We start from the raw sequence: 13,893 nt of genomic DNA, 5'->3' as shown, positions 1-13,893 counted from the left end.
AAACACATTGCTAGCTAAACATCCCTCCGGCCCTTCTAGTAATGCATTTCATAGTGCACACGCACAGACTGCTCTTCCCACACGCACGCACAGACTGCTCTTCCCACACACACGCATGCACAGACTGCTCTTCCCACACGCACGCACAGACTGCTCTTCCCACACACACGCATGCACAGACTGCTCTTCCCACACACATACGTTTCTGGCAGTCAGAGCTCACTCTTTGTATCCTATCACCATAACAACCACTTCTCATTTAATCTGAAAAAAGCCGGAGTGAATTTCTCCTCAGTACAGCTGATGATGGTGAGAGGTGCAGTCGGCAGTCTTTCTCAGTGCCAATGTGTGTGTGTGAGTGAGCGAGGGGGAGCCAGGTATGGGCGAGAGCGGAGGAGATGGCTCTGAGTGAGGGAGCGCGAGAGAGATGTGAAGTTGTGGAGGAGTTAAAGAGAGGGATTTTGGAAGGACGGATATATTTGACACCTCACATGGTGAGTGGCACACGACTTCTACATGATGTTCTGCTAATTAGCGATGCTGGCCACAGGCAAGGTGTGTGTGGTGTGTCTGTGTGTGTTTGTTGTGCAAAGAAAAATCCTTTGTTTGTGTCACTGCACCTTTTACTTTGTGTGTGTGTGTGTGTGTGTGTGTGTGTGTGTGTGTGTGTGTGTGTGTGTGTGTGTGTGTGTGTACTGTAGGTTTCAGTGCATGCAGTGGTTATGTAACAAGTGAGGCAGAGAAACCTTGAGAATAGAATAGTAATGATATCTCTCTGTTAGCCAGATGGGTTATATCTGAACACAGCTCTCTTCTCTAGCCTCTATGTTTAATACCATCTCTTTATCTCACCATAAAGCTATGTTAGATACTATACCAATATAGTCTTGACTACTTCAGATACTGTGTGTTAAAACTGTATTGAATATTTCAGATGCTGTATCAATATTGTATTACCTATTTCCTATTCCTCAATGATGTTAGCTGGATTAAGCTGGACTACAGTGGAATCATTATTTCACACAAAGCTGTTGTCGGTATATGGAATCTCTCAAATAATCCAAGGTTTGGAAATCAGTATTATTGATTGAGAATATTTTACAGGTTGGTAATTAGGCTAATAAGGATTCGGGTCAGGGTTGGGGGTAAATTCCATTTAAATTCAGTCAATTCAGGAATTAACCAGAAATTCAAATTGAATCACTAAGTGACTGAATTGTATTCAGATAAAAGTATTCAATATGTATTGTCCTCACATTGTACTGTACATGGCTGTGGTGTTTTGCTTGCAAACTTCTTTGTTTCAGTACTACTACGGAATTAGATCAGTGGGGACCAGATAGATTCTGGTCCAAATCCCTATTTGGGCAGTTCTACATGTATATTCTACAGTTCTATATTCTACAGTTGGATCACTTGGAACTGAGTTGGAATTCCAACTGGGATGGAGCGATGGAAAATATGTTGAATCTAAGAGTGAAGAAAAAATACATTACCAACAACAGACATGAGTGTATGTGTGTGCGTGTGGCAGCATGGTGTTATTTTATGAATTAGCTTTCCAGCCTTGTACAGCAGATGCAGATGTGTACGTATCCTTATTCACTCTCTAAACATCTGGGTGAGATATTAATCTGTAATGGTTGAATTGCTTTACTGCAATGAGCTGAATATCAAGCACAGGTTACAAAGATAAGGATATCCAAAATTCCCTATTTGGTGTGGAACTGTAACATACAACTGAATATTGGGAGTAAAGACCACACCTCAACTCCTCTGCTCTCAATAACCAATGGCTGTACATACAACCAATCTACCTCACACCTGTGTGTTTTCCATATTGTGCTGAATTTATTGAATTGAAATGGACTTGACCCCAAACCTGGGTGCTGTCTTTACGGTGTCCTTCACACAAAACAATCTATTAGGAATCAACTGCTTAATGGTTGAAAACTGTTGGACAGAAACAATTCTTTACTTACAATGCACAGTATAGGAACTACAGTGGGGGGAAAAAAGTATTTAGTCAGCCACCAATTGTGCAAGTTATCCCACTTAAAAAGATGAGAGAGGCCTGTAATTTTCATCATAGGTACACGTCAACTACACGTCAACAGACAAAATGAGGATTTTTTTTCTCCAGAAATTCACATTGTAGGATTTGTTATGAATTTTTTTGCAAATTATGGTGGAAAATAAGTATTTGGTCAATAACAAAAGTTTCTAAATACTGTGTTATATACCCTTTGTTGGCAATGACACAGGTCAAACATTTTCTGTAAGTCTTCACAAGGTTTTCACACACTGTTGCTGGTATTTTGGCCCATTCCTCCATGCAGATCTCCTCTAGAGCAGTGACGTTTTGGGGCTGTTGCTGGGCAACACGGACTTTCAACTCCCTCCAAAGATTTTCTATGGGGTTGAGATCTGGAGACCGGCTAGGCCACTCCAGGACCTTGAAATGCTTCTTACGAAGCCACTCCTTCGTTTCCCGAGCGGTGTGTTTGGGATCATTGTCATGCTGAAAGACCCAGCCACGTTTCATCTTCAATGCCCTTGCTGATGGAAGGAGGTTTTCACTCAAAATCTCACGATACATGGCCCCATTCATTCTTTCCTTTACACGGATCAGTCGTCCTGGTCCCTTTGCAGAAAAACAGCCCCTAAGCATGATGTTTCCACCCCCATGCTTCACAGTAGTTATGGTGTTCTTTGGATGCAACTCAGCATTCTTTGTCCTCCAAACACGACGAGTTGAGTTTTTACCAAAAAGTTCTATTTTGGTTTCATCTGACCATATGACATTCTCCCAATCCTCTTCTGGATCATCCAAATGCACTCTAGGAAACTTCAGACGGGCCTGGACATGTACTGGCTTAAGCAGGGGGACACGTCTGGCACTGCAGGATTTGAGTCCCTGGCGGCGTAGTGTGTTACTGATGGTAGACTTTGTTACTTTGGTCCCAGCTCTCTGCAGGTCATTCACTAGGTCCCCCTGTGTGGTTCTGGGATTTTTGCTCACCGTTCTTGTGATCATTTTGACCCCACGGGGTGAGATCTTGCGTGGAGCCCCAGATCGAGGGAGATTATCAGTGGTCTTGTATGTCTTCCATTTCCTAATAATTGCTCCCACAGTTGATTTCTTCAAACCAAGCTGCTTACCTATTGCAGATTCAGTCTTCCCAGCCTGGTGCAGGTCTACAATTTTGTTTCTGGTGTCCTTTGACAGCTCTTTGGTCTTGGCTATAGTGGAGTTTGGAGTGTGACTGTTTGAGGTTGTGGACAGGTGTCTTTTATACTGATAACAAGATCAAACAGGTGCCATTAATACAGGTAACGAGTGGAGGACAGAGGAGCCTCTTAAAGAAGAAGTTACAGGTCTGTGAGAGCCAGAAATCTTGCTTGTTTGTAGGTGACCAAATACTTATTTTCCACCATAATTTGCAAATAAATTCATTAAAAATCTTACAATGTGATTTTCTGGATTTTTTTTCTCTCAATTTGTCTGTCATAGTTGACGTGTACCTATGATGAAAATTACAGGCCTCTCTCATCTTTTTAAGTAGGAGAACTTGCACAATTGGTGGCTGACTAAATACTTTTTTTCCCCACTGTAGTTGGATACAGCAAATGGCATGGGTAAATGGTCTGATCCTTTAAAGAGAAGTGCTATGTACTGTAATTTGTTTTGGGCGAAAAGAAAGTTAGTTTTTTGCTGTGTTGGAAGTACAGTAGAGATGGAATATTGCGGTCTACCCAACAGTGCCTAATGCACTACTGTATCCACCTAAATCTTCCACTTGGACTGACATGGAACACAAACACACACGGCAGTGTGCTTCAGCTTTCATCTCTCACCTGCATTATTAAACATCTCTATCCACATGAGTGTTACATCACCCAATCACAGAGCTCTCTCTCCCTCTATGTTTTCTCTTTCTCTAGATCTCTTTAACTGTCTTTCGTTTGCTCTCTCTCACTGCCTCTCTTTTTTCTCTCCCCTCTTCCCGATGCATCCCTCCCTATCCACTCTATTTTTCTTCCTCCATCTATCTCTCTTGCCTCCAGCCCCCTCTCTCTTTATCACTCTCTCTTTCTCACTCTTGCCCCTCTCTCAAACTCTACACCTCTCCCCCCTCCTCAATATTAAATTGAATTAGATTTGCATGTATGCAAATATGTTTTTGATACTAGTTGAATGACATGGACTCTCTCTCTCTCTGGCTGTCTCCCAGGCGAACCTGAAGAAGTTTATGGAGTATGTTCAGCAGAGGAACATTGAGAAGGTGTCCAAGTTCCTGGAGAAAGGTCTGGACCCCAACTTCCATGACCCTGAATCGGGAGGTGAGGAGAGATGCAACTCTAGCATCCAGAAATGATGAAATCAAAGACACCTGCAGAGTTAATTTAGATCAAACAAAACAGTGCTACAAAACGGGAATAAAAACATGCTCATTGATTAATAATAATTAGGTGGGTGCTTACATTTGTACAAGTATGTATTATACGCATGTGTGATTATATATATATTTTTTTGTTGCATAGCCCACTCCCCCTGAGACACCTTCGGAGAGTGGGGTCACAGCCATTATTGATGGCGACCCTGGAGTAATTAAATCAAATAAAATCAAATGTTATTTGTCACATGCGCCGAATACAACAGGTGTAGACCTTACAGTGAAATGCTTACAAGCCCTTACCAACAATGCAGTTTTAAGAAAAATAAGTGTTAAGTAAAAAACATATAATCAAAGAGCAGTAAAATAACAGTAGCGAGGCTATATACAGGGGGTACCGGTACAGAGTCAATGTGCGGGGGCACAGGTTAGTCGAGGTAATTGAGGTAATATGTACATGTAGAGAGAGTTAAAGTGACTATGCATAGAGAATAAACAGAGAGAGGCAGCAGCGTAAAAGGGGGGGGGGGGTTGTAGAAGTCCGGGTAGCCATTTGATAGTCCGGGTAGCCATTTCATTAGCTGTTCATGAGTCTTATGGCTTGAAGCTGTTAAGACGCCTTTTGGACCTAGACTTGGCGCTCTGGTACCGCTTGCCGTGCGGTAGCGGAGAGAATGGTCTATGACTAGGGTGGCTGGAGTCTTTGACCATTTTTAGGGTTAAGTACCTTGCTCAAGGACACTGACAGATTTTTCAGCTAGTCGGCTCGAGGATTCAAACTAGCAACCCACGGTTACTGGCCAAACACTTTCAACTGTTAGGCTACCTGCCGCCGGGTGCAAACAATTTCCCTGCAGATTACAGATACTGATTACTGGCGAGAGAACAAACAATGGTTAGCTGAGCCACAGTACTGTTTGATATACACTGAGTGTACAAAACATTCCATATAGACTGACCAGGTGAAACCCGGTGAAAGTTATGATCCCTTGTTGATGTCACTTGTTAAATCCACTTCAATCAGTATAGATGAAGGGGAGGTGACAGGTTAAATAAGGATTTTCAGGATTGCCTTGAGACAATTGAGACATGGATTGTGTATGTGTGCCATTCAGAGGGTGAATGGGCAAGACAAAATATTTAAGTGCCTTTGAACGGGGTATGGTAGTAGGTGCCAGGCGCATCGGTTTGAGTGTGTCAAGAACTGCAGCACTGCTGGGTTTTCCATGCTCAACGGTTTCCCGTGTGTATTTAGAATGGTCCACCACCCAAAGGACATCCAGCCAACTTGACACAACTGTGGGAAGCATTGGAGTCCACATGGGCCAGCATCCCTGTGGAACGCTTTCGACTCCTTGTAGAGTCCATGCCCCGAAGAATTTAGACTGTTCTGAGGGCAAAAGGGGGTGCGACTCAATATTAGGAAGATGTTCCTATTGTTTCATACACTCAGTGTATGTTCCACAGTATTAAGAGAGTAGATATTATTGTGAAACTGCTAGTACATTCAGACACACAGTATCAAAACAGCTATCATCCAATCAGGAATTTACTCCCCACCGAGGTTCCTGTTCTACTGATTGAACTTCCTGAGGATCCCGATTATCAGTGTTATTAGATACTGAGATAGATAGATACAGAGATAGACAGACAGACAGACAGACAGACAGACAGACAGACAGACTGAAATAGACAGACAGACTGAAATAGACAGACAGACTGACTGTTACGGAAATATTCAGACAGAGACAGACAGACAGATGGACAGATAGAGAGATGGAGATGGAGATAGAGATAGAGAGACAGACATACGTAGATAACGAGCTCTGCTGTGTTTGTTCTGGTTGGCTGCCCACTGAGCGATTTCCGTCTGGCCCTCTCTGCCACATCCTAATGCATGCTGGGTGAGGCTGGATTATTCTTCATGCTAATCTTCTCATGTTTATGCAAATGTTTGTGCAGCCATTTGTTGAGAGCCTCCAATGGGGTGACCTCTGAGAGAGAGAGAGAGAGAGAGAGAGAGAGAGAGAGAGAGAGAGAGAGAGAGAGAGAGAGAGAGAGAGAGAGAGAGAGAGAGAGAGAGAGAGAGAGAGAGAGAGAGAGAGAGAGAGAGAGAGAGAGAGAGAGAGAGAGAGAGAGAGAGAGAGAGAGAGAGAGAGAGAGAGAGAGAGAGAGAGAGAGAGAGAGAGAGAGAGAGAGAGAGAGAGAGAGAGAGAGAGAGCAAACAAAAGCAAAACAATTTACAAAATAATTTTGTTCTAAATGCTAGTTTCATTGTGTCTGTGTGTGCGCATGTTTGTGAATATACTATACCCACAGTTCATCCCATGCACCTTCTTTGATAAATCTAAAATAATGAGATTGATGGCTTCTAACGCCTTGATCACACCGACAGCGTCATTGCGCAAAATGGTACACAGCATCATCTGGATATGTGTGCAACAAAAGTTCAGCATTCACCTTCTGCTACCATTTCTGTCAAGCCGTCTACACATACAGTTTGACGCATACGTTCGATAAATCCAACGTATGCACCACACAGAACGCACTGCAAGGCAAACGCAGCATTCCATTGGAAATTAATGTACTTCTGGTGTACCAAAATGCAACGATGCTGTCGGTGTGATCGAGGCATTAGTGTTTAGTTGCATCATCATCAAACAAGCAAACACACACACACATACACACAGATTGTTAGCTAACTCCGACCCTCTTATCTGGTTTTGGTAAACACCAACTCCATCATGTTTATCACAAAGTCATTTCACTGATGAGGCCCTCAAATGGACAATATTTGTCTTCTTAAATGAATCACTTGAGAGTGGATTCATCTGGAAATGGAACTAGTCTTTACCTGGTGTATCTCCTGCCAGCCCTAATGCAGAATGCATGCTTCTGTCTCAGTACTATGCAGAATGTACACTGAAAAGCTGTCTTGTTGTATATTAAACATGGTTCCTCTCTGCCCCTGTGTGCTGTAGAATGTCCTCTGACCATGGCGTCTCAGCTGGAGGGCTGTGCAGAGCTCATCAAGGTGCTGAAGAGTGGAGGAGCTCACCTGGACTTCAGGACCCGAGACGGCATCACTGCCCTGCACAAGGCTGTCCGCACCAAGAACCATACGGCGCTCATAGTGAGTACACACACGCACGCGTACACACACACACACATGCACACACACACACACAGTTAATTTTCTATCCTCGTGGGGACCTAAAATTGATTTACATTCAAAATCCTATGTTCCCTAACCCTAACCTTAACCCTAACCCCTAACGCCTAAACCTAACCCTTAACCCCTAACCTTAATTGTAACCCTAAGCCTAATTGTAACCCTAACCCTAAACCTAACCCCTAAGCTTAAAATAGCCTTTGTGGCGAAGTGGGAATTGTCCTTGTTTTACTATCCTTGTGGGGACTTTTGGGGATTGCATGTCACCACAAAGACAGAAGAACAAGACCACACACACACACATACACACACACACATACACACACACACACACATACACACACACACTCACTTTCTCCTTGTCATAAATAAGAGTCTGACTCACATGGTTTCCTCAGTGTGTATGTGGGTGCTAAGTACTCTCTTCCGAGACCTGACTGAAAAGATGTTTTTATTCAATGGGCTTCTTGTGCCCTCCCTTACTCACTGGGTTTTCATCTGCTTTGAGGAGGTTAGGTTGCTGTCTTTAATGAGTAGGCGTGTGCTCAGTGAATGGATGTGTATCATTACTGAATGGCTCTGATATGACTCATCATTGTTGTCATCCTGAGAGCTATAGCTGTAGTGGAGAGAAGTCCATCATCTTAATGGACTACTGTATGTCCCTGTTTTTGATCTACATGAGTGCAGAAGCCTATGAAAGAAAAATGTAGATCCCACAAAGGAAATGGATAGTGTTTTCATAACTCGGTTTTCATAGGTTCTGTTGGGCTTGAAGGGAGTGTGTGCATTGTGTGTGTGTGTTCTCTAACTCTCCCTCTCTTTCTCTTACTCTCCCTCTGCCAGACGTTGCTGGACCTGGGTGCGTCTCCTGACTATAAGGACAATCGAGGGTTAAGTCCACTCTATCACAGCTCTATGGTAGGAGGAGACCCCTACTGCTGTGAACTACTGCTCCACGACCACGCTCAGGTGGGCTGTGTGGACGAGAACGGCTGGCAGGAGATACACCAGGTAAACACACACATACGCACGCACACACTCTAGTGATGCGCGGGTCAGCTGTTTGTTCACCCACACCTGCCCGCAATTGCTAATAACCCATCTGCAAACTGCAGACTATATGTGATAAAGTGAAAATCTGAGGCCTGCACCCGACCCTAACCTGCTAATAGGCCGATAGAAAATGTGATGTACAGTCAGAGATGGTGGAACGATTGTCTGACAGGGAATGCAGGATTTCTTTTTTTTGTTAGTGAATTGGCCTACAACTAGATACATGCAGCTTCTCTAATGTCATTAGGCTACTGCCCTAGAAGACTAAATAAACCCTTGCTCACCAGAATGTCTTAAATCGATGAACGCTTCAATCTAGTTTTCTCTTTCATCTCAGCTTCTCTTGCGCAGCAGACGTTTTAAGGACCAGGGAGAAAATGCAGTAGGCCCATTTATTATCATTATTTTTAAACAGGAACCATTTCACCGGTTTTAAGGAAATTAAGTGCTGTTAAAATAACCAAACATTTTTCTAATAGGTTTTTAGTTTGGCTTGGATGCATATTTTTTGTGGTTGAAATACTATCTATCAGCTTTTATGATGCTGACAAAGATAGCACCTTTACAGACAGTCCCTAACCGCACATTTCTCTCAAGATGGTGAAAGAAATAAATCATATTTCTCCTCTCCTGTTCACGAGTCAAAATCTACATTTGGTGTATAATTTTACTGCAAGAAATGCTTAGTTCTGAAGGAGTTTTATTATATTGGGCTATGTGAGAGGTTACAAACCTACAGTCAGTGTCCAGAATTCAGTTAGGCTACTATTCAATTCAACCAATCTGAACAGTTGGCCCTTAACGTGTCATATTTGAAGTCCCCGTCTTGTGACTCTCTAATTTGTATAGCGCCTCTTAATCATCACACATAACATAGCCGGCACTGCTATCATCCTCTTTTACCACTTCACCAAATCTTTCCCAAACATTAGGCTACTGTTCTGGCCCTGCGACCCCAAATCTGCGACACCACCATGTAAAAAAAGTTATGTAATCAACGGCCAATGTTTACTTTTTAAATTTGGGCTGTGACAGTTTATTACAAATCAGTCTGACAGTATTTTTGACAGTATTCAATCTGCATACAGTAGGGTTTGAAATAATGTTGTATGATCTTCTGTGTAGAAAAGAACATCATCATTTATTGTTATTTTCCGCCCAGTCTGATTTAGTGCCTGGTCTTGTCCACTAACTGTATGTCCGTACGTGTTCCTGAGAGTCTTATCTTTCAGTGAGGGGCCATAATATTTTGTAGCTTAAACCATTCAAAACATAGAGCCAGATTTGTAGGAAGAAAACAGAAACCGCTCTGTTTATTACAACCGTATCTAGCAGCTACCGGAGGTTACTGACGTGCCCCCGGTTCTATGAACCAACCCCATCTTGCGACCCCATTTTCAAATCAGGCGACCCCACATGGGGTCGCGACCCCTAGATTGGGAAACCCTGAGTTAGGTCCTGAAGCTTTGGCTTACGCACTAATGGCAGATACAAATAATGAAAGAAAAACCTAAAGTTAGCCTGTGATACATTTATGGGTTTTTAATGCATTGTTTTCTCTTTATTGAACCCGCCCGCCACCCACCCGCCCTTCATCCGCACAATATTTCATGACCCTAAACCCGCCCACCCCACGGATATAACCGCGGGGATTGAGGGTTATGAGTCAACCCGCGCATCACTAACACATACACTACCGTTCAAAAGTTTTAGAAGACCTACTCATTCAAGGGTTTTTCTTAATTTTTACTATTTCTACATTGTAGAATAATAGTAAAGACATCAAAACTATGAAATAACACATATGGAATCATGTAGTAACCAAAAAAGTGCTAAACAAATCAAAATATATTTTATATTTAAGATTCTTCAAATAGCCACCCTTTGCCTTGATGAAATCTTTGCACACTCTTGGCATTCTCTCAACCAGCTGGAATGCATTTCAATTAACAGGTGTGCCTTCTTAAAAGCTAATTTGTGGAATTTCTTTCCTTCTTGATACGTTTGAGCCAATCAGTTGTGTTGTGACAAGGTAGGGGGGTATACAGAAGATAGCCCTATTTGGTAAAAGACCAAGTCCATATTATGGCAAGAACAGCTCAAATAAGCAAAGAGAAACGACAGTCCATCATTACTTTAAGACATGAAGGTCAGTCAATACAGAACAATTCAAGAACGTTTAAAGTTTCTTCAAGTGCAGTTACAAAAATCATCAAGCGCTATGACGAAACTGTCTCTCATGAGGACCGCCATAGGAATGGAAGACCCAGAGTTACCTCTGCTGCAGAGGATAACAGACACATCTCAACATCAACTGTTCAGAGGAGACTGTATGAATCAGGCCTTCATGGTTGAATTGCTGCAAAGAAACCGCTACTAAAGGACACCAATAATAAGAAGAGACTTGCTTTGGCCAAGAAACACGAGCAATGGACATTAGACCGGTGGAAATGTTTCCTTTGGTCTGGAGTCCAAATGTGAGATTTTTGGTTCCAACCGCGTTGTCTTTGTGAGATGCGGTGTGGGTGAACAGATAAACTCTCCATGTGTATTTCTCACCGTAAAGCATGGAGGAGGAGGTGTCATGGTGTGGGGGTGCTTTGCTGGTGACACTGTCTGTGACTTATTTAGAATTCAAGGCACACTTAACCAGCATGGCTACCACAGCATTCTGCAGCTATTTGAAGAATCTCAAATTTAAAATATATTTGGATTTGTTTAACACTTTTTTGGTTACTACATGATTCCATATGTGTTATTTCATAGTTTTGATGTCTTCACTATTATTCTACAATGTAGAAAATAGTACAAATAAAGAAAAACCCTTGAATGAGTAGGTTTTCTAAAACTTTTGACCAGTAGTGTACACACACACACACACACACACACACACACACACACACACACACACACACACACACACACACGGATACAGACGCAAACACACACACGAATACACACACACACACACACACACACACATACAGAGAGAGAGACTGCTCTTCCCAGACACAGACACTACAGTAGACCCAGACTGACATTTTGAGGAAACCTTCCGTTGATTTTATTAGGAAGAAAATGTAGCGGAAGAGAAAAGAGGGACGAGTACAATATTAATTTCCTCATTTGATGGGGCACAAAAGCACTGTAGACTTTTATATGGAGGGAACAGGAGTAGCACTACAGGGCTTGATAAAACCCTGCAGACCCTGTCATTATATAAACCATAAAGGACTGAAGCACTAGAACTCAGTCAATAGTATTGTGTCCACAGTGCTCTAATGTTCCCACCACTCTTCTCCTCTCCTCTCCACACCAGCTTGTCTGGGGACATCCATGGTAATCCCCCCACCTGCTTGCCCTGTTCTTCCCCACCACCATCTTCAGAGCACATCTGTCCAAACACAATCACCACTTTTTTAATTGGGGCTATGACAGTCTATTACAAATCAGTCTGAAAGTACTTTTCACAGTAGGCTATTTCAATCTGAAGGAAGAATGGTTTGAAATGACTGAAATGGATCAGAAAGGTTTTGGGAAGTTCAAAAGATCATCAGGCAATAACTTTTGCATGATTTTCTGTGTAGAAAATAACAATAAATGATTTTGTTCTTTTTCCCCCAGTCTGATTTAGAGCCCGGTCTTGTCCACTCTGTTCTATGCATTGTAGAGGGTAACAGAAGACACATAGTGTGCCTGAGAGTCTTATGTTTCAGTGATGGGGTCATAATATTTTGTAGCTTCAACCGTTCAAAAGATAGAGCCACATTTGTAGGAAGAAAACAGAGACTGCTTTTCCGAGTTTCTCTCGCAACCCCAATTTTAAATCAGGTGACCCCTAGTTTGGGAAACGCTGGACTGAACTGACAGGCAGCTGGTAAAATAAAGAAAGAGATGCCAACGGAGTGTGCGAGAAAGAGTGTGTATTTTGAGAGAGGAACTCTCACCCAGTTTGAACTGGGGACATCCATGGTAATCCCCCACCTGCTGGCCCTGTTCTTCTCCACCACCATCTTCAGAGCACATCTGTCCAAACACAGTCACCACACAACACAATGCAGGGTTAGCCTCCAGGCTTAACAGCTTCTACCCCCAAGCCGTAAGACTCCTGAACAGCTAATCATGGCTAGCCAGACTATTTGCTACTCTCTATTTGTTATCTATGCGTAGTCACTTTAACTCTACCCACATGTACATATTACCTCAATTACCTCGACGAACCTGTGCCCTCGCACATTACTCTGTACCGGCACCCCCTGTATGTAGCCTCCCTACTGTTATTATTTTATTTATTTATTTTACTGCTGCTCTTTAATTATTTGTTATTTGTTATTTACCTATCTAGTTGTTTACTTAACACTTATTTTCCTTAAAACTGCATTGTTGGTTTAGGGCTTGTAAGTAAGCATTTCACTGTATTCGGCGCATGTGACAAATACAATTTGATTTGATTTGAGAGTAAGCTGGCACTAAAACTGGGCCTACAGGCCAACTTTCCAGAGCCCTCCATTACTATATTCTAATCAGTTACCTTCCCTCTCCCCCCATGGCATTAGTATTCATTGTGGTTGTGTGTGTGTGTGTGTGTGTGTGTGTGTGTGTGTGTGTGTGTGTGTGTGTGTGTGTGTGTGTGTGTGTGTGTGTGTGTGTGTGTGTGTGTGTGTGTGTGTGTGTGTGTGTGTGTGTGTGTGTGTGATAGAGACAAGACAATACAGAGAGGGAACAATGATTATAGTGCATGTGTGGGAGAGACAAACAGAGAAGAGAACAGAGAAGCGAGATGGGTTGTCTCCAATATCACACAGTGTATGATATCTCAATCACCCAAAATACCTCAATAACCCAAACTGGCATCCATGTGTCTCCCCATACAGGCATGTCGTCATGGTCATGTTCAGCACTTGGAGCACCTGCTGTTCTACGGAGCCGACATGACTGCTCAGAACGCCTCTGGAAACACCGCCCTTCACGTCTGTGCCCTCTACAACCAGGTAACACACTGTATGGTGCATGTTGGCGGGGAGGGGTGTGGTTGTGTGTGGGTGTTATGATGAGTTTCTGATATTGAGAAGTTCAGGATGCACGAGAGTATGTTACACAGATGGAGATTGGATTCAGTCATTATTTAATGGTTACAATGTTTGATTCAATGACAGGGGGTACGGACATAGCCTCCCGCCATCTGAATGACTTCCATAGACAATCTCTCAGCTTATATACTGCTCTTCCAACCTACTTTTATCTTATCCAGTTGCTAACCATTATTGA

General features: G+C 42.7%; 1 protein-coding gene across 1 annotated transcript in view; it reads left to right on the top strand.

Annotated features, from left to right (window-relative positions):
• Positions 1 to 13,893, top strand: part of LOC311135306 (SH3 and multiple ankyrin repeat domains protein 3-like) — a gene marked incomplete at both ends in the record, with an annotated part of 230,889 nt that overhangs the window by 81,191 nt on the left and 135,805 nt on the right. Inside the window, 4 exon segments of the mRNA XM_084169256.1 lie at positions 4,236 to 4,344; positions 7,379 to 7,530; positions 8,416 to 8,583; positions 13,500 to 13,616. Of these exon segments, the coding sequence (XP_084025382.1) occupies positions 4,236 to 4,344; positions 7,379 to 7,530; positions 8,416 to 8,583; positions 13,500 to 13,616 (546 nt within the window).

This window comes from Coregonus lavaretus (assembly GCF_964263955.1).
Source record: "Coregonus lavaretus genome assembly, chromosome: 9".
Lineage (NCBI taxonomy): Eukaryota > Metazoa > Chordata > Actinopteri > Salmoniformes > Salmonidae > Coregonus > Coregonus lavaretus.
This window is presented reverse-complemented; position numbering and strand designations above follow the sequence as displayed.